General features: G+C 37.0%; 1 protein-coding gene across 2 annotated transcripts in view; it reads left to right on the top strand.

Annotated features, from left to right (window-relative positions):
• The window catches only part of CPT1A (carnitine palmitoyltransferase 1A), a 35,582-nt gene extending 14,767 nt beyond the window's left edge, over positions 1-20,815 (top strand). For both annotated transcript variants that reach the window (XM_057371505.1, XM_057371506.1), the window contains exons 6-20: positions 2,039-2,140; positions 2,868-3,005; positions 3,864-3,941; positions 4,611-4,718; positions 5,543-5,630; positions 6,230-6,425; positions 6,953-7,141; positions 8,162-8,267; positions 10,061-10,177; positions 11,036-11,200; positions 11,930-12,064; positions 13,048-13,200; positions 14,198-14,302; positions 16,202-16,294; positions 17,804-20,815. In XM_057371505.1, coding sequence (XP_057227488.1) covers positions 2,039-2,140; positions 2,868-3,005; positions 3,864-3,941; positions 4,611-4,718; positions 5,543-5,630; positions 6,230-6,425; positions 6,953-7,141; positions 8,162-8,267; positions 10,061-10,177; positions 11,036-11,200; positions 11,930-12,064; positions 13,048-13,200; positions 14,198-14,302; positions 16,202-16,294; positions 17,804-17,890 — 1,860 coding nt within the window. In that variant the 3' untranslated portion in view covers positions 17,891-20,815. The remainder of the gene's footprint in view (positions 1-2,038; positions 2,141-2,867; positions 3,006-3,863; positions 3,942-4,610; positions 4,719-5,542; positions 5,631-6,229; positions 6,426-6,952; positions 7,142-8,161; positions 8,268-10,060; positions 10,178-11,035; positions 11,201-11,929; positions 12,065-13,047; positions 13,201-14,197; positions 14,303-16,201; positions 16,295-17,803) is intronic.
• The last annotated feature ends 335 nt before the right edge of the window (positions 20,816-21,150 follow it).

The raw sequence follows: 21,150 nt of genomic DNA, 5'->3' as shown, positions 1-21,150 counted from the left end.
GCCTTAAAACAGTATGAACGGTAATGCTACTTATTGTGCTTTGTTGCATATTGATTTTATACATTTTTGTCTATCATATATGTTGCATATGTATTTTGTTGTGTATTATATATATTTTAAAGATAAAACATTAGTCTCATTTGTACTTACTAGACCCAACAAAAGAGAAGACTGGCTTCTCTAATGAAACAGCTCCAACTGCCTTAGCTTTCTAGATTTTTGTAATACTGTTTTCTCTTCAAATAGCCATGCAGATAAAAAACCTGAACTCTGATTTCAGTCACAGTGTAAAGTGATCTTTCAGTCTGGTTGGAAGCCTGGTGACACTTTTAATCAGCATATTTCACCTTCTAAAATCAAATTTCCTATGTCAGTGTTAGGGGGAAAACTCAAACATTAGCTGCAGTTTTAAAAAATTAATTTAAAAGTGGTAAATGTCTGTGAACAGATGCAACATATGTTAGAATGACATAGTTTGCTGTGTTTGCATATGAAATCAGAGATGCAATGAATTGTGTGTGCGTGTCTGTCARTCACTTTATTGGTCTCAAACTATTGTAAATTCTCTATTACAAGTTTTCTTAAGAGACAAATACTGTGAAATGTGTTTGCTCTTTTTTGTCAGCTGAGCAGGTGCTCTCTGAAGATAATTTTAGYCTTTTCTGGCTTAAGAGTTCTGGAATAAAATTGTCTCCAAGTATGAAATTAGATTTCCAGATAAAAAGCTGAACTTTTTCTTTCCCACCTGGTTATAAAATTACCTTTTCAGGAAGCACAGCTAGATTTCATTGGTCAGGTCGCTGTGGTGCATCCCGTGTACATCTGATGGCTCTGACACAATCCATTTGCAGGGAGGTCTTTGTTGCTGGTAATACTCCACAATTCTTAATTGCTTTGTGCTGCCTAAAATTATCTCCTCTAGCTGTGCTGACCCAGGAAGCTGAGAGGGAGGAAAAACTGTACATTCTAACAGTTTTGTTAGGAGAAGATTTCAGAATTTAGTAGTGGAATGGCATCCTCTGTTTTATTTTGTCTTGTCTTTTGGCTCACATATACCATCCTGCATGGTGGGCCAGGATGATACTTGGACAATAAAGGTTCCACTGGGTTGTTGGAATAACACTTGACCTTACTTTCACGCTGGAATAGGGTGGCAGTGTCAAATCCTTTCACGAGTAGCCGAGAGGTTGCATGGTCTAGGATTTCAGCTTCATGTGTGCTGCTGCTGAGCAGTAGCTGTAGACAGAAATGCTGCTTCTGTTTTCACTCYCCTGTGGAACCCAGGAGATGCTGTAATGTCCAAAACTAAGTTATCTCTGGCTTTTTTGTCTCGTTGCTGGGKTTTTTTGGTAACACAAGCACTGAGTRTAACACTGGCATGCTTGCACAATTTGGTATGTTCAAATCTTGCAGTGAGAGATTGAGACTAAGACTGATTCATGCTTGAATTTAATCCCTGTAACATCAATCCTATTATAGATGTTGAGTTGTAGCTTTGGAAAGCATTAAACCATGATAACAAAGCATAATTATTACTTTTAAAGATTACTGTMGTTATCTAGAAACCTTAGCTGAGTCACAGGCTTGACAATGATTGTGTTTTAAGGCACAATTTAGATATATTTCTAGTATCTACTATGTAGTATAGTAAAAAATCAACTGGTAATATATCAACTGGGATAAATGGGTCTTTTTAATCTTTACAGAGAGAATTGCATGACTATTTTTATATTGAGATTGAGGTGTGCCCCACAYRAACAGCAATATTGTCTGTGACAGRAAGATAGGCATGATCATTCCTGGCTTCCCAGTCAATCTTTCTCTTCCACTGACATGCTGTTTAACCTTTAGGAAGTTAGTTTCTGTCAAGGCCTTTTTTTCACTTGTGAAACAGTGATAAATATGGTAGTTTCCGAAATCTAGTGCAGTATAATTTACCAGTGAAAAGGACTATGAGTTACATTATACATTGTCTGTCATTTTTCTTCTGTTGAACKTAATAATTTGATGTGTGTATTTTGTTTTTGCTTTTCTTCAGGCCCTTGTAAAACTCTTCTCAGGACGTAAACCCATGTTATACAGTTTCCAGACATCTTTACCACGATTGCCAGTTCCAGCTGTTAAAGATACAGTTAACAGGGTATGTACATTCACCAATTTATTTTCTTCAGTGGCACTGAATCCATACTTGAAGACTTTTTTGGGTGTTTTTGCCGTGTCTTATAAAATATTGCATGGTGGTATTGATATGGTGAAACAGATTCAAACTTCTGCATTGAAATTAAAATAAAGGCTGTGACAAACCAGTGAAACTGGTGACASTTTGAAGCCAGTGTAATTCATATTGGATAGAATGATGCCTGTTGTTGGAAGGCTGTGCCACAAAGTGTGATTTCCTGTGGTTTTTGAGGCATACCACTTTTGTTATCCTCCACAGGCTGTACAGTGTGTGTTATCAAATGTATGTATTGTGGCACAGCACCTTGTAGCAAAATGTGTAAATATGACAGTAGGTCACAGAAACTGAAGGGTTGAGTTTTAGAGAGGAAAAAAAGAAAAAAAAAACTCTGTACACCACTGAAGAAGCAGCGGGTCTTAGCCCGCTTTTGAGTGGAARATGGTATCTTTAGAAAAGTTACCTCTTCCACTTGTGTTTTGATGACAAATGTCTGAAAAAAGATATTTTTTGAGGTTTGCAGCAGACGTTTAGAAGAGCGCAAACTCTTGTTTTAAAAACATAGTTTTTGCAATYTTATGGACTGAGAGTGGACAATCTTTTTTTACTATCAAAAAAAGATAGTAATAGAAATGTTGAGAAKCTGCATACTAGTTATGGTACTGATGCTGATCTTTTTCCTATGTTCTAGTACCTGGAGTCAGTTCGGCCACTAATGGATGATGAAAAGTTCAAAAGGATGGAGGGTCTTGCCAAAGATTTTGCATTTAATTTGGGACCAAGGCTTCAGTGGTATTTGAAGCTAAAATCCTGGTGGGCCACCAATTATGTGAGTAGATAAATAAGAGGCTCAGTTGTTCAAATTACATCATTTGTTCCCTGGTGCTCTTTTTGGCTTAAATTCCATATTTTTCTTAGGTGTAAAAGAAGRAAATTGAAACTGCATAGTATTTTTTTAAAATACACTTGACTTTGCACATAAATAATTTGAGCAATTTGGTAAACAGTGTGGTGAATGAAGGCAAATGAAACTTGAAAAAATGAATGCTTATTTTATGTTTTGTTATTCTGGAGCAGGTGATTTAGCTTTTGCTTTTAGGATTGCTTTTTGAGTCTGTTTATTTGCTTGTTGAGCTTGATAACTCAAGGCAGGCTACCCAGGTAGTTTAGAAGAATGATTTGTTACAATTTTTTTTCATAGAGCAGCTAATGCATATGTAAGAAAAATATTGTAGCATTAGAGTTGTTGGTCTGTTTTTTCTTTTTTTCCTTACCAAAAAGAAAATCCAAACCTCAACATCATAGTGAGAACTGTGACATAATTCCTTCTTGATATATTAACTAAAGTAGTTGTACCCAGTTAGCCTAAGCTGCCCTGGCAAAGGCCTTAAAGCATTCAGATGTGATACATTTTAAATATTATGTGAAGATCATGGCTTCTTTGGAACCTCGTCAGAGAGCTATGGCTGAGTTTAATTTATTTCTTTTGCCCCTTTTTTTGTCTGCTTTCCATGAGGTTTGATAGAAATTAGCAAGGAGGGGAGTTTTCTTTCTTAAATAGGGAAGCAAACTAGCAGTTTCCTTCCTGCTCCTGTATGGAATGTTGTTTTGTGAAGTCATCAACATGGAAGACATAAACTGTGGAAATGATGGTATTTTACTACTTGTGTTTTCCTTCCTGCTGCAGGTTAGTGATTGGTGGGAAGAATATATCTACCTTAGAGGACGTGGACCAATTATGGTTAATAGTAACTATTTTGCAATGGTAGGTAGACCACATGAACACCTTATGTGACAAGCACTGCAATATTTCTGGCAGGGATCTTGCTTCCTGGTGTCTTTCTGCTTAGAGATGCATTGCCATTGAGGATGTAACCTTTGTTTTCCTTTCTCCTAGTATAACCTTTCTTCTAGTACAACCTGCAGCCAGTGTCTTCAGGTACCTTCAAGTATGTCACATACTTGGAGTACTTCAAATACACGTCTTTTAAAAAAACCCTTGCCACTTGGCAAACTCATGCAATAATGACTTAAAACAGTTTTGTGCTTACTGCAACAAGCTGTCTTGCAAAAGCTCCATGTAAAACTTTGTGGGGAACACAGTTCAGGGAGGTGCGTGCTCATACTCACAWATGTCTGTACAGGGAGTAAAATTGTAAAAGACTCTAAGATAAAAAGCAAAAAAGAAATACGATGGTCTTGGATCAAGTTGATGTAGCATTGTATTTTCTGCTCAAATAATTAATAATATTTAAGGTGACTGTTGAAGCAAAGTTTCATCAGCTGACTGCTGTAGTGCACATCATAAATCTTCAAACCTTTTCTATATTGTCCAGAATAAACTTCTAATGATGTGGATGGGACGTACTATCAGGGTTTGTGTTTTTTTTAATGTAGTCTGGTAATTAACTTATGATTCTTATCTACTTTACAGGACTTCCTTTCTTTACAACCCACAACCCTGCAGGCAGCTAGAGCTGGTAATGTAATCCATGCYGTCCTGCTCTATCGAAAAAAACTGGACAGACAAGAAATCAAGCCAGTATGTACATCAGTTTAAATGGCTTTTCATCTTTTTCCAGCACAGTCTGTAAGAAGTTGATCAGTTTTCAGAATGGGAGAGGAATGTCTTACTGTTACAAATATTTGTGGTCCCAGCCAACTTGGCTGTCACTTGAATTTCACATGTGCAGAAAGTAACTATCAAAAATGCAGAATTGTGTGGACACAATACAGGGTGGTTGGGATAAAGGGCTGGAAGCCACTTGACACCAAGAAGGGGCCAGTGGAAGCTTAAGATGATGATAAAATCCYGGGTTGCACTATTTTCTGGGTAACAAACACGGGCAAGGTAAATCCGATTTGAGTTTCTGTACTATCCAGTGGCTGTGTATTGTAGCAATCAAATATTGTAGAAACAATTAAGTAATTTTATTAAAGGTCATGGAAGGGGTGTGATTAGTTGTGTGCAACTACAAATCTGAGAAATGTGAACTTGTGTTCCTACACAAGCCATAAATAGCTTAAAAGTATGAATTAAGGGGTAATGCCTGCTGCATGTCTAAGTTCAGCATCCAGACCATCTTTGGATTTCAGATGCTGGCTAGCTTCAGTCTTCCCTCCTGAAGGGTGAGATTTTGGTAGGAGAAGAAAAAAAGTGCTACTGGAATGCCTGTGGAATCTTCCACATGTAGTTCAAGGAAAGACCATTAACAGGGAGGAATAAACTCGACACTGTGTTGATGTATTATAAATATTATTATTCTGAAGCCTGTGTTTAACCRGATCCTGGGKKTTTTTTTYTTTACTTTTTAATTTTCTAATTGTGTATGCAAAATTGCATTTTAATGTACATTTGCATCTCAGATTCTTCTGTTGGGATCTACTGTTCCACTCTGTTCAGCTCAGTGGGAAAGGATGTTTAACACTTCCCGGATCCCAGGAGAGGAATCAGGTAAGCAAGGCCAGCCAAGGAGAATAATCACCTTAAGGGAATTCAGGGCTTGGTGTCTTTTCTACTAGAGTTCTGGTTTTCCAGATAAAGATCTGACTGGCACAAGTGTCCACCAATACTGTGTGTTCCAAGACTCAGGATGTAATGGATTGCTGCAGAGTGCCTAGATACTTTTCTTTTTAGGGAGATTTTGAAACTTCTTCAGTAGTCTTTTTCTTTTACTGAAATTAAAAAGTAAAATCAAGAAACTGTTGTCTACCCTGTTTTCTGATTTATAAAAAACCTTTACTTTTCTCCATTTTTTCCAATCTCAAGATGATCTTTGAGGTCTTAATATTAAAAGTGGCAATTTTTGTTGCGTTTCTTTTGTTTTTCCTAAGTTTTGTCACTGTGAAAGGAGTCAGATTGCATCTAGAAGGACTTGCCTTTTGTGATCAGGAGGTGGAAGAAAACATTGCTATTTTATTGAGAATTTCACAGCAGATTTTAGTGGAGACTTGTGCTGTTGTGTTTTTCTACAAAATAGGCATTTGATGGGTATTTAGTACATTAGTTTTGAGACTTCAGCTTTGTGTTCACGCAAGTGTTTGCAATTCTAGACACCCTCCAGCACGTGAAGGACAGCAAACACATCGTGGTCTATCACAAGGGCCGGTACTTCAAAGTGTGGCTGTACCATGATGGCAGATTGTTGAGACCCCGAGAAATTGAGCAGCAGATACAGAGAATTCTGGATGACGATTCAGAACCTCAGCCTGGTGAGGAGAAACTTGCAGCTCTTACTGCAGGAGACAGGTATGGTGGTAATTATTCTTTAAATGAGTTTAGAATTTGGAACTTGTTGCATRATGTAATCATTGAACATTGGCTTTAACATTTTAAAATAGTCTGCAGCCAGTTCTTTAGATCTTGGTCACTGATTTTSTATATTGATGGTGTGTAACAGTGCTTCAGCCATTTGTAACTGTGGGGTTAAAGCAATTTTGCAGTGGCAACACCGTATGTGGATTATTGGTTTTATTATTGTCTTCTTCCTAATAGTAGATCCTTTCTTTTGTTTAGTTTTAAGTGTAGATGATCTATGCTGCAGGTATTGCATATGCAGAAATGTTGAATTTCTGAGGATGCTGAATTGAATTGGTTCCTAGGATTACACTGTGCAAGTWCTGCCAGAGCTTTTCACAGCTCTCACAGTTCAAATGCAATGAAATTCCACAGAATTAGGAGGAATGTCTCATAGTGATCTGAAGTGTAATAAAACATGCACAAATTTATGTAATCTGGCTAAAAACCAATTTTTTTTTGTTGTTTTTTTTTAACAGAGTACCATGGGCTAGGGCTCGTCAGGCGTATTTTAGCCGTGGAAAGAACAAACAGTCCCTAGATGCTGTTGAAAAAGCAGCATTTTTTGTGACATTGGATGACATCGAGCAAGGCTACAGGAAAGAAGATCCAGTGACGTCACTRGATGCATATGCAAAATCATTAATACATGGCAGATGCTACGACAGGTGCAGTATTGACTCTGGAAAATGTTTTCCTTTCTTTTAGAATTTGGCTAATATATATGGACTATAGATGACTTGTAAGTTGACAGATTTCACAGAATCACAGAAGGATCTGGGTTGGAAGGGCCCTTCAAAGATCATCTAGGTCCAACCCCTTTTGCAACAGAAAGGGACAACTTTCACTRCATCAGATTGCTCAAAGCCAGTCCAGCCTGACTTTGAGCATTAGCAATAACAAGRCATCTGCAATTTCTCAGGACAATCCATTCCTGTGCCTCACCAGCCCATTGTGAAAGATATTTCTCCATTATAACACATCTCAACTTACCCTCTTTCAGTTTGTATCTGTTGCCCCATGTCTTGTCACTATGATCCATGATAAAACAAGTTGCTCAGCTTTTCCTATAAGCCTTTGTTATATATAGAAGGGCTGCAAGAAGGTGTTCCCAGAGCCTTCTCCACACTGAACAAGCCCATCTCTCAGCCTTTCTTCATGGGAGGGGTATTCCAGGACTCTTGCCATTTTCACAACTCTCCTCTGACTCAGTCTAACAGCTCCATGTCCTTCCTGTGCTGAGAACCCCCGAGCTGGACTCAGCTCTGCAGGTGGGATCTCACCTGAGTGGAGTAGAGGGGCAGAATCCCTTCCCTGGTCCTGCTGGCCAMGCTGCTTCTGAAGTAGCCCAGGGCATGATTGGCTTTCTGGGCTGACAAGTGCACATSGCCAGCTCTTGATGAATTTTTCATCCCCAGATCCTTCTCTGCAGAGCTGCTCAATCCATTCATCCATCAGTCTGATCCAGCTGATCCTGGGCATTATCCTGACCCAGGTACAGGGCCTTGTATTTGGCCTTGTTAAACTTCACGAGGTGCACATTTCTTTCTATTTATTTAAATGTTATTAAAAAAAAAAGGTTAGGAGCTAGTGCATTTGAATGTGAATTTTAGAGCGAGGGGAAATTACAATATAAAAATGTTTTTGAAATGTATAAAACCATAAAGAAATCTTGATTTCTTTTGTAGGTGGTTCGATAAGACGTTCACTCTTGTAATATTCAAAAATGGCAAAATGGGTCTGAACGCAGAGCACTCGTGGGCAGATGCCCCTATTGTTGGACACCTGTGGGAGGTAGGTGTTTAGTGCAGAGCTAATGCAGAAGATAATGKGATGTGGTCTTGCAGCACCCCTGAAGGTCACCAGCTGCTTTCAATCCTTTGCATTCACATTGCTGATGAGTGATTAGGGCCCTGTGTGTACAATTAAAAAAATATTCCAAACCCTTGCTTAAYTGGCTGCTGTTCTTTGAAGGAGAGCATTTTAGTGAGCTTAGGTGTCTTCACAGAAATGTGATATGACTCCCCATTCAACTTGGTTATAATATTTTAAAAATAAATCCATTTAAAAAAAAAACCCCATAGATTGTTGCCTCTTTGATATGGCATTCTATTTTTGGTAAGTACATGCTCCTAAAGCTCTTAAGCTTTCCTGTGCTATAAAAATCCTGGGCTTACTTTCAAATTTAAAGAAATTGGACAGCTTAACTTTTTGCTAACCGTTGTTATGCTGTTGATATTATCTTGTATTTATTTGCACTTTGTTGGGTCTGTTCATCATTTGCTTTTAGTTTATTACTTGAAATCCTATTTGATTTTTTTTTTCTTTTTGAATGTTAAATGCATAAACAGTTACATGACTCAAATCAGTCAAAACTATTTCAAAACCATTCGTTATTTCTGATTTCATATGCCTTTGTGCAAAAAGAGTCTTAGATTGGACTGGTCCCCCAAGTAATTTCCTAGTTTTATTGCAGAAGTGTTTCTATGCTCCTTTTTTTTTTTTTTTTCCCCAAAAAAGCCTCATTGTGTGCTCCACCCAGGGAAGAAATAAGGCCAAACTGATTTGAGAGTGACTTGACAATGCAGACTATCTCAGGGAAAGAGTTAATTTTTTTGTTTTTAATGAATGATGTTACATGCTTTAGTTCATATATCTGTTCTTAATATTAGTTGGAGCWTTTTCTGCTAAGAATTAAGATGACTGAAACAAAATAAAATTTCATTTTCTAKGAAGTTATCTGTTGTTGGCTCCATAGATTGACTCTTTTTAGAATAGAATGGACTAAGCTTTATTTCATAGTTGTCAAGTTCTGACCACTAAGTGAAATGAGAAAATKAAGAGAAAATCAAACTAAAATAAGAGATTAGAAATAAATGGTTAAGCTTTTTCTTTTCATATTGAGCAGAATCAAATCTCTTGGTAATTTCTTTTTTTGTTTGTTTGTGGATTTGTTGTTTCTGGATTTTTTTTTTACATTGACGATGCTTGATACTTTGTAAGACAGAGCATTTTATGTCTGCTCAAGTTGTGTTGTTCATCTTGGAAATATTCTTCTTTCCCACCCAAAAGTTCAAGTGCTCATATAAAATAAACTTCAATTTTGAAGGGGAATACAAATCTTTAAAAATAATTGAATTCTTGCAGGGATTTGCACTTACTCTGAAATAAATTATTTTTTGATGAGTAAGTTTTGACAGATAACAAACTTGAAGAAATTCTCTWGAATCTAAACTGAACAAARATTRTGAAATCTGAGTTTAGTTTTTTACTTCTACTTTGAGGTGGGGTTTGGATTGAAAAATTTTTCATAAAATCAGTAACATCTAAGAAAATGCACCGGTGTAATTCAATAAGTGTTTGGTGCACATCCAGTGTTCTTTCTACTCAGAACACAAGTAAAAATACATGAAAATAAGAGATAAAACTGAGGGCTTTACTTGGTGTTGTTTTCAGTATTTGGAAATGGATTATATATCATATTTCACTGTGTAGTGACAGCAGGTTGTCTTGAGCTCACAATGAAATCCTGATTCCACAGCAGTGAGGTGTGTGTTGAGGTTCTGAAAAGGTCTCCTTTTTCACAGAATGTGATGGCAACGGAGTATCTTGAGCTGGGCTATTCAGTGGATGGACACTGCAAAGGAGAGACCAATCCAAATATTCCTATTCCTACCAAACTGCAGTGGGACATTCCAGAAGAAGTAAGTACAGAAGATTTAATGGTTTGAGGAAGAAACTTCTTTTCCTCAGCAGTCAAATGATTTACGTAATTACTGATAACCCTACAAATCAACTTTAAATTCCTTTGAGTCCTGTCGGTTGTGTACTTCATGTGTAGACATTTAGTTTACTTAGAAAGTCAGGGGRGTTTAATATCAATCCTTAAAAATTCTGGCTGGGAAATGCCAGCATTTTCCTAGAAGCTTTCTTGGTTGGCAGTATGTTAAAAATAAGTGGCCATCTATTTTAAATAGTGACTGTATTAAAATAAACATTCATTTGCTGAGTTTTCATTACTGTTGTCACAGCAAATACTCTTGTCTAATAGCTCTTTTAGACTAGCTGTCTATTTTTAGGTTTTCATAGTTCTGTATACATGCCTAGTAAGATTTAATGTTTTAAGAGTTGTTTTTGAGTTCAAGAAAAACTGCCACCACCTATTTGGATTTTAATTTTGAATGGGAAGATAATTATTGGTGATGTATTTAATTAAGTATGCATGGCAGCTCAGAAGCCACACTACCATTGCCATTCTATAACTGTAGGTTGTTCTTTTATATTCTCCTGATCTGAACACTTTTAATGCTGGTAGGTTTTTTAACTGTTATTTTTTGCATGACTAGCTTAAAATATTTTTATTAGCTTTTTGAATTTTAACTTTCTGGCAAAGATAGTTTCTCTTCTTTCTCCAAAGGGASGTTATTTAAGTAATAGTGCTCCTGGCGTGCATAGGGCAGCATTTGTTATTTATCAGTTTAAAATACCTKCACTTTTTAATAGTTCTCTCAAATGCCATGAATGTCTGTACATACAGGTGTTTGTCTGTTTGTTTATTTAAGTGCCAAGAAGTGATTGAGAAGTCTCTGAGCACTGCCATAGCTCTAGCAGACGATGTGGACTTCCATTCATTTTATTTTGATACTTTTGGGAAAGGACTAATAAARAAAGCAAAAACCAGCCCTGATGCCTTTGTGCAACTTGCCCTGCAGCTCGCTCACTATCGGGTAAGGACAGACTGTGTCTGCTCACAGAACCTCATTTAACTGGGTGTAACATGTTTGTGACTAAAACATGAGACTGTGTGGAGTAGTTCTGCACTGCTTGAACAAGGTTATTAAAGACATTCAGCAGAATTTGATACAAACCCTAAGATTACTAGCTGGAAGTCAATTCTCCAAATATTCACATGTCGATATATTTCTAGATTTTTCTCTTCTGCTTAGTCRGTCTATCCCTAGGCATTTTGGACTAGAAAGAAGATATGACTCCTCTAGTAGCTGTGTTTATAATCTAAACAATGTTAAATTTATCTTGTAGATTAGAGTCATACATAATTCAGTCATCATGGACATTCCCTAAGAGGATTCATAGAAATGCCCACCTGTGTTACCTTCTGTTAGTTAATCTTTTCTGTAATGTGCTCTCAGAACAGACCAGTGTAGCAACATTCAGCTTCTCTTTGAAACTGAAAAGTTTGAATATAAAATGCAATAGTAGTAGTGTAGTCCTTGCTAGTTTGGTTATTCTATTAACGTTTATCAAATCCTGCTGGTAATCTTATTTTTGCCTTTATTATCTTCAGGTGGGTGGGCTAATGGTGGGCTGCTGAAAATGGAACGTTGAGTTTAATCTGTGGAGTTCCATATCCTGTGTGCTTAGGTTGGACTGTTGATTAAGAAAGAAGGGTGAAGTCTGGCTTAACCTTCARGTTCTTATTTTTCCCTTTTTTCAAGGACATGGGAAAATTTTCCTTAACWTATGAAGCGTCGATGACGCGCCTGTTCCGAGAAGGCCGGACGGAAACGGTTCGTTCRTGCACGGTTGAGTCCTGTCGCTTTGTTCAAGCCATGGCAGACCCAGCTGAAAGTGTGAGTTTGTGGTGTTGGTGCCTTATACATTTGGGAGAGTGGGTTTGGATTGCATATTAGGGAGGAATTCTTTGCTGTGAGGGTGGTGAGGCACTGGAACAGGCTGCCCAGAGAAGCTGTGGCTGCCCCATCCCTGGCAGTGTTCAAGGCCAGGTTGGATAGGGCTCTGAGCAACCTGACTGGAAGATGTCCCTGCACATGGCAGGGGAGTTGGAACAAGATGATCGTAAAGGTGCCTTCCTATCCCAGCCAGTTTATGATTCTGTGATAATTCTTAAGGCACATGAAACCATGTAAGTCCCCAAATAGTTTTTAAGCACTTAGAGTGATGCTTTTGGTTTTTACAGAAAGGAAGAACAGCATAAGGTAATTGTCCACATTTTTGGTCAATACAGCAGAAATTCTAGGCCATGTAAGAAGATGGCAAATCGCATCTGTAAACCAAGTGTATCATTATTTGTATTTCCTGAACTACAGGAAACTGTGATTACTTGTGAAATTCCTGTGACTTGTAMAATTCAAACATAGATTTGTAGAACAGCCAATCTCATAGCAATTAGGGTTTCCTTTCTGAGAGGGAAGCAAGAATCATTCAGRGGCAGGAAGTAGTTGCTCTCACATGTTGATTGCACTGACCAGCATTTATGAACCCCTGTACCTTCAGTRTTGGCAGTTTGCCTTTTAAAATACCTCTGGCAGTTTGAGCTTTTCTTAAATCATGTTGAGATTTGCTCTCTGTAACTTTTTAAGACCAGTGTCTCTAGAAACTATAAATAATGTCGTATACTTGAGTTATAATCACGTTTGATTGTGTGGTTAGATCACACTTATAATACAAATTCATTTTCCTTGGGGTCAGCTGTCTTGTGCTTGACCCTTAAGTGCTCAAGGCTTGAGAGACATTGCTGTCACTTAATTTCTGCACCTCCATCCTAAATGCAGTTCATTTAACTGAGTTTTCTTAATCTTTTTTTTATTGTTAGAGTGAAAACAAGCTGAAGTTCTTTCGGCAGGCAGCTGCCAAACACCAGCTCTTGTATCGCCTTGCCATGACTGGGGCTGGCATCGACCGACACCTCTTCTGCCTTTATGTTGTGTCCAAGTACCTCGCTGTAGATTCTCCTTTCCTCAAGGAAGTAAGTGACTTCTACTGAAAACTGCTCATGACAGTGAACAGTCTTTTGGTTAGTAAGTGTTTTGTGGTGTCTGCTCAACATACTTGTACAGCTCTGGTTTTTCTAAGGAAGAAAGGTCAGCTGGCACTGTTGAACATCTGCTGATAAATGGTTAGAATGCTTTCAGTGAGCTTTTTGGCATAATACATGCTAAAAATYGCAAGAAAGAAACAGTATTTTAAGAAAAATATTTTCTTGTGGGTTTTGCATCTTTTCAGGGGAGTACARCAGAGGCTGTGTGTTTTCTCTGAGAATTTTCCCGTGAAACTGTGACAAATTCAGTTTAAGTTACTGTGAGTTAAAGGAGCTGTATATGGCATTAATGTCACTAGCTTTTACTGTGATAAATGCTTTATTACTTTGACTAGATTTTAAGGTTGGATTTKATAAAAAAAATTACACTGCATTGGTTCATTTTATTCTGATTAATAAGAAATGTGTTCCAGCTCGCCTCAAAATTAAGCTGCTCACTTATGTCTGCTTGCTCTCCCAAATGTGGTTAAATCAAAAATAAAATCACTTTCTGCAGTTTCCACAAACTTTCAAGATACAAGTGTGTTGTTAGAGATTYTGCAAGCTTCTAACTTGATGTGGGATCTTACTGGGATTTGAGTATGACCAATAATGACCTTGTTAAAACCAGGCCTGTTGTGCATAAGTTATGAGGCTGTAGACCAGATCATCTTGTTTGAAATAGCATTTCTATTGAAATTCTATTTTATTATCTTTGAGGAATTGACATCACTTTCTCATATGTTAATGGTTTCTATATCAGGGCTTATTTAGCTGTTCTTTTAAGCTTCTTGAAAGCTTCTTGTTCATTCTACTGAAATGGGAACAGGAGTTATCCTTAATATTACTTTATGGAGTGCATTCTAATTTGACTTGTTTTTGAGAAAGTTGCATGTCTGTAAATAGTGTTTTATATTGGTTTGCATCTCTTTCATATCTAATAAAGGTTTTGTCAGAACCTTGGAGGCTGTCAACGAGTCAGACACCGCAGCAACTCATTGATCTGAAGAAGAACCCTGAGATGTTAGCCTCTGGTGGAGGGTTTGGACCGGTATGTTTCCTAAATACAAATACCCACTAAAAAGAGAGTTTGATTTTCGATTTGTCAGTCTGAAAGTTTCAGATCTGTGATACCTTTATGTTGCAAATCAAAGGTGCAACTCGTGCTTTTAAATGCATRTGTTTAATGCTTTCCCATGATGTGGATGTGCTCAGAAAATCTGTCACCTTTTTCTGGTATCCCACTACAAAAATGGATTATTTTTAAGGAAATAAATAATTATGAAATGTTGTACAGGGCCCCATGGCAGAAAGAGCTGATGAAGTTGGGGCTTGTATCACATTACCTGTGCCTAGAGCTTCTGTAGGCTGTTATTACAGTGATAAATGCCTTAGTACTTAAACTAGACGTAAAGGTTGGGATTTGTAAAAGGGCTTGTGCTTGACTTGTTCATTGTATTCCCTGCTTGATGAATAAATGTGGTTGTGCATTCCTCCAGAATAAGCTGCTTACATTGTTCTGCTTACCCTCCTAAGGGGGAATAGTGGCCAAGTCAGTAACACATCCCTGTTCTGTGGCTTCTGTAGGCTTTGGAGAAGCCATTGCTAAAGATTTGACAAACTGCTTAYGTGCTGTAATATTTTACTGGCATTTGAACTTGGCCATTGGTGATCATACTGCTGCTAATATAATCACTTAAGCAGCCTTTATGGGGGTGTTAGACTAGATTAATCTGTTTTCAAAAAGCATTGCTATTGCAAGAACAGTGRGAGGCATCACAGGACTGCTCTTTGCCACAGAAATTGGGGTGATGAGTACAAAGTATTTTGGCTGKTTTGTCAAGCTGGAAGATGGGGGGGGGGGAGTTTTAAATTATTATTATTTATTTATTTATTTATTCATGTTTCTGATAGAGCTTTCAGTAGTTTTCAAAGTAGGAATAAGTTTGAATTGCAGTATCAAGGTAACCTAGCAATGGCCATACTGCTCATTCTTGAGAAACTGGGTTGCTCCAGCAGATTATTAAAGTCAGGATTTAGAATCCCCAAAAGGCAGTGGTCTTGCAATAGAATAGGTTTTTGGCTGTAGGAGTTTCTAATACTGTTTWCTTTTTGGTTTTATTTGCAAAAGCTGTGCTTTGGTTTGCTGAAAGGCCAGAGATTCAGTACATCAGCTTTCCACACGTGCATTTTTTTATTGGTTTTGAAGGGGGTATTTAAGCTTTCTGTAGAATTTACCCCTGTAGCACCAACAGTGAGAAGACTGTCAGTCTGCTGCAGCAGTGGCAGCAAAGAGCTGGGAAGTTGTGATCCTCTGAGTTAGGAAAGAGAGAAAGAGGGGGTGATGGGAGAATAATCTGTGTTTACTAGGCATAGTTTGAATATGACACTAGATTGAAATCTGGGAGAGTTAATGCTATTAATGTTGAAATTGGACCAGACCTCTGCTCACAATACAGGTGTTCAGAGTCACATGTTTGCTGTAGGGTCAGATGAAGACATGCCTTTGGGCAAGTTTTCCTAATATAAGGCTTTTACGCTGTATTTATTTACAGAGTGATCTTAGAAAACTGGTTTTTAGGTACACAAGTGAGCTGTTTTATTCCTTGCTGTTTAAGCACTGAAGCTGTATTGCTGCTTAGGACCAGACCTTCATAAGGGAAGCTCTTGGAATAAGTATTTTGTTTCAAAATATTAAAGCTGGGAACTATTACAGACAGATACTCAAAAAATGGTAATTTCATTCACTAGAACTATTCCTTAAGTGGAGCCAGTCTTCAGAAATAATTCAGAAATTATGCATCAAATGTAGATRCTTATGTTTTACTTGAGGAGAAATTGCAACTAATTTAAAAACCGTAACAACTSTTTAATTATGTATAAGTTGATTGAGGAAATGGAGGAGAAAGAAAAAGTTTAAAACATATTTTTCTCTTCTTTCTTCCTCTAGGTGGCTGATGATGGTTATGGTGTTTCTTACATTATCTTGGGTGAAAATTCCATCCACTTCCACGTCTCCAGCAAAGTATCTTGTTCTGAGACGGTAAGAGTCAATCTTTTCCTATGGTTTAATGAAYCTGTTCTGATGTGTGCTTATAGAACCGTTCTACTCACTGTCTAAAAAATACAGAACTTGCAACTTACTGTTATGATGTGTTTTTTTCTTTCTCCATATACGCTGGGTTTTGTCTCCACTTCTATAAATTTATGAGCTTCATGAACCAAGGATACTTTYTTTCATTTATGCTTTCAAGCATAAAAAAACACGGCCAGGAACATCTTTACACATGTGTAGTTCCCTGCAACTCATGTGAAAGRATCATATGTGCCCCCTAAACAGAAAGTTGGGCATTTCTGGGTTTTTGTTATTACAGTTTTGATCTGATTTGTCCCTGGCTGCAGTTGTAAAGACAGAGTAAAATGTATTTTTGCAGCCTGCCTATTTAAGCCTTCTTGGTTTAAATAATACTGAAAGAAGCTGACCTGTAAGTTACAATCTGTGCTTAAGAAGCATAACTAATAAAAAATGTATTAAAATAACACCCATTATTAGAGTACAGTAGATGTCATATATTAAATATCCTRTGGAGGCCTGCTTGGAGTTCAATTCATCCTTCCCCTGTATAATTTTATGACTTTACTAAGCATGTTGAGTTTGTTTAGGGYTACACAGCTGACCTAGTTTTCTCTTTTGACCTTAACTTGTCCAGGAGATCATGSTGCCTCTGGTTAATCATTAAAGATTAGGAAATAAAACTTTGGTTTTTTTCATAGTTTAAATTGTTCTTCAGATGCCTGTAAGCTTGTACTTTAAATCTCTCTCTGTTCTTCTTACTATTAGTCAAGTCAAAGGACCATAAAAAAAAGCCAGCATTTCATGTGTGCAGCTTTGATTTTAGTAGGGTCACTGTAATAAGTCCTGTAATGTAGCTAATAATTTATATTTGTAATCATAATTTCTTGTACTCTTCATCTAGCACTTAGCATAAACAGAGCAAGTTCCTATTCACTTTGCACTTAGAAAATTGTTATTTTCATTTTCAATACTTTTTTCTGGCAAACAATTCAGCATTTCTGATAGGAACTCAAATGAAAAATATTCTTCTGCTCTTTCAGTACTTCTTGATCATTTGTCATTCACTCACTGAACTTGGTCATTAGTCATACACTCACTTTGCKTTCTGAAAATGAGCTTTTGCAAAATCTTGTAGGTAAAGCAATATCAAAACCCAGCAATTTTTAAGTAGCAGAAAGCTAGGCATGTGTCTGATTTCAAAAGTAATTAGTGATCTGAGAGTACATAGTTTCTGACTGTGGGAAAGTAAATGCATAATGACAAACTCATTAGTCAGTAATAACATAAACTTATATTCCTTTCTGTAGTGTTAAAATTTCTGTTATTTAAATTCCCCATTGAATGGTAAAACACATGCCCAAATTCCATAAGCTCCAAAAATTACAAAATATTACGAAGTTTGTTCTTTTGCCTGAAAAATAACTGTTGATAGACAGTTCAAGTATTTGGGTTTTTTTTGTTTGTTTCTTTTTGAAGGATTCTCATCGCTTTGGAAAGAACATCCAGAAAGCAATGGTTGACATCATGGGTTTATTTAACCCCACTAAAAACTGCACAAAGTGACCTGATTTYTTGGTGCCAAGAAACCTCCTGGTGATGGGGTGAGAGCTCTTCTGCACAGTGAACAAGAGCAAGGTTTGTCAAASAGTAGCTGGAGAAGAAACTGAGTCAACACCTTCTTGATCACCTATTAAAACCTTAGCAGTACATTAAATGCATCTTTTTTGTTGTGGTTTTTGTTTTGTTTTGTTTTTTATTTTTTTGGTCAGTAGTGTGGAAGAGCTTATTTCAACAAAGGATGACCTTTAAAATCTTGTATGTTTCTAGGGAAGAAGCATAGTATCATTGCATGAGGTCATGTATATTCTAACTTCTGCAGTTTTTCTCTTAATTTATATACACTTGCTCTTTTTTTTTTTTTACTTTAAATTAGTTTACTTGTTTCCAGAATCAAAGGGATAAAACACACCGAGCTAAATACTAGAAAAAGTTCGATTTGCTGTGTATTAATAGCAGAATGTTCTTCAGTGTATCTGCTGCTTTATGTAAATGAGTGACAAAACTTGTGGCTGCTTGCCTTGTCTGGTTTCTTTTTAGAGGTAAATTCTGTAAAACATACCAAAAAAAAATCCCTGCTGTAACCCACCTTAACATACTAAGCTGCCGAAATTTTATGCGTTTAAAAAAAAAAAAAAAAAAAAAAAAAAAAAAGAAAAAAGAAACCAAACCATTGGATAGTAAAATGTGTCCCCTCCTTAGCAGGTATAACATTTTTCTTACTGCTTACGAGCACGTTTGTGACATTGATTTCATTTCTGTATCAATAAACGGACCTGTGTGCTTGTTCATGCAAGTGCCTTAGGAAAATGAAGATCCTTAACCCAGGAAAAGGGCATGTGCTGGGAGTCATTTCAGTGGTGAAGGAGGTGATGTTGCAGTGCTGCAGATCTGATTTTCAGAGTGCAGCCTGGGGTGAGGTGGATAAGCAGATGTGAATGTGTTGCCAAGTGGGGCAGTGGGTTTAACGCTCTGGTGAAATGATCCAGTCTCACACGGCGAAGGTCAGTCCTTACCAAGCACAGGACTAACCTCGTGTAAGGGTCACAGATTTACAGACACCCATGTGTTTGCTTTGGTGAATGGAATCAGTGGCCACTTGAGTTTCTGGGTCCTGGGAGACATTAATTGAGTTGGCTGCAGCGTGTTGGGAATCCTGCTGAGCGAGGCTGCCGGTGCGGGCTGATCAATCGTGGTTTGATCGATCGTGGTTTGATCGATTGTGGTTTGATCAATCTGTTTTTGATTGATCGTGGTTTGATCGATTGTGGTTTGATCAATCTGTTTTTGATTGATCATGGTTTGATCAATCATGGTTTGATCAATTGTAGTTTGATCAATCGCAGTTTGATCAATCTCCTTTTGATCGATCGCAGTGCCACCATTTTAAAATTTTTATTGTTTCAAATAAGGTACCTACATGATGGTTACTGATACAGTGAATGATGCTTCTGAGCTGTGCTGAGTTTAAAAGACCCTTGGGGTGGATATAAAGCTTCCCATTAGACTTTGAATGTTTTCTGGCCAGTATTTCTTACTTTCTATGCCTCTTCATGTTTATTTTTAGTGTGATCTAGTTATTAAAATGCCTGTGTATGTATGTTTGAGGTGGGAACCTTCAAAAATCTGAGCTGCACACTTAAGCCACTGCATGCTTACATAAATGTACGAATCCTCACAGGAATGGATCAAAGGCACTCGTGATTTGATTAGGGTACACATGTGGGAAAGGGCACATGGAAATAAGCCTTACTGCATCTGCCAGGCCTGGCACTTATCAAGCTACTGCAACAATTTTATAGCAATCTATTTTTCCAGCTGCAGAAAAAATGCACTGGGGTTTTTTGGGGTTTGTTTTTGGTRTTGGGTTGTTTTTTTTAATTGACCACTGACCAGTCTGTGTTTAAATTAACAAAGGGCATATTAGCTTGTAGGATTTTCTTTTAAGAAAGAGGTTTAGATTTGACTCTCAGGTCTTTGGTGTTTCCAGTCTAATTGTAGTTAGTGCAGTTATCAATGCAATTTTACATTCTTGGAGAGTAAGTGTAATTGGCACAGAAAGCTGGTTTATATTGTAAATGTTCAAAACATTTTGTGGTGTTAAATGTGTCTTTAAAAATTTTGGAATAGATATAATACCTAAACAGATAATATTTTATTTCTTTTTCTTTAAAATGTCAGCAGCATGTAAATAAAATATGCTTTTTGGATGTAAATCTTAGAAATCCACAGTGAATGTAGGTTATTAATAAATAATTTAAATCTTGATGTTCAATATTGTGTACATACAGTAAAACTGCTTGGGTTTCTTTTGCTCAAAGCCATAGGAATGTAACTGAAATGACCTAGATTTGAATGAACCTTCTAGTACAGTGTATTTTATTGTAAAGTAAAATGTTCATATTCCAGTAAAACTGCTAATTTGATACTAAAACTTTGAATCATTAATTCTTAATTAGTGATTTAGGAGATTAGATGTAGGGTTGAGGAGGTGGTTAAAAGTCAGGTGGGATGATAATAATTTTTTCTGTTTATTAAATAGGAGTGTGGAATTGGTGGAATATACCTCGAATGAGCATATTTTGAATTTCTTATTTCAGCTATTTAATGGCACAAATTAGAAAAACATTGTGTCCATTTATAGGGTACCATTGTTCAGGATTAATACCATTCCCAGCTGAATATTCTTTTGAGTCTTTTGAGAGACTAGGGAAGTGTGTGCCTGACCTTGAAAATCATAATTCTAGTTCACCCTTTGTACCAATTGTTTTCTCATGTAAAGTATATTAATTTAAGCTAGCGTATTTTTTTTTTATCTTGTTTAGTTACTTTAAATCTATTGTTGGTTATTTATATCCAACACTTTGTCTCTATTTTCTACTTTCTTCTGTGACTTTAAAAAAATGAAATAAAATTTCACAATTACCACTACCTAGTATGATGTTTARTATCTTTTGTACCTTCTTTCCACCTCACTTGCTGTAACTTTTTGAAATTCAGGGCTTGTGAAATCATTGCTGTTAAATCCTGCTAGGAACAGCAGCAGTGAACTATTGTGTTTATTTYAGCAGTGATTTAAACATGTCTTCTAGTTAATAGCGAATGTGTTAATTCCTTGCAGTTGTAATTGTTCATTAAATCTCCCAAAAGAAGCTGAACATAAGGATTCACCCTTGTCTGCCATCAAATTGTGCCTGCTTTCTTTTTTCTGTRGTGATGCCACATAAAAATTTCAGTGTTCTGGCTTCAAGCATYTTCTCTCCAGA

This window comes from Malurus melanocephalus, unplaced genomic scaffold, assembly GCF_030028575.1.
Source record: "Malurus melanocephalus ecotype Western Australia unplaced genomic scaffold, MMel_1.1 scaffold_147, whole genome shotgun sequence".
Lineage (NCBI taxonomy): Eukaryota > Metazoa > Chordata > Aves > Passeriformes > Maluridae > Malurus > Malurus melanocephalus.
The sequence above is the reverse complement of the archived record's forward strand: the minus strand, read 5'-3'. Positions and strand labels throughout refer to the sequence as shown.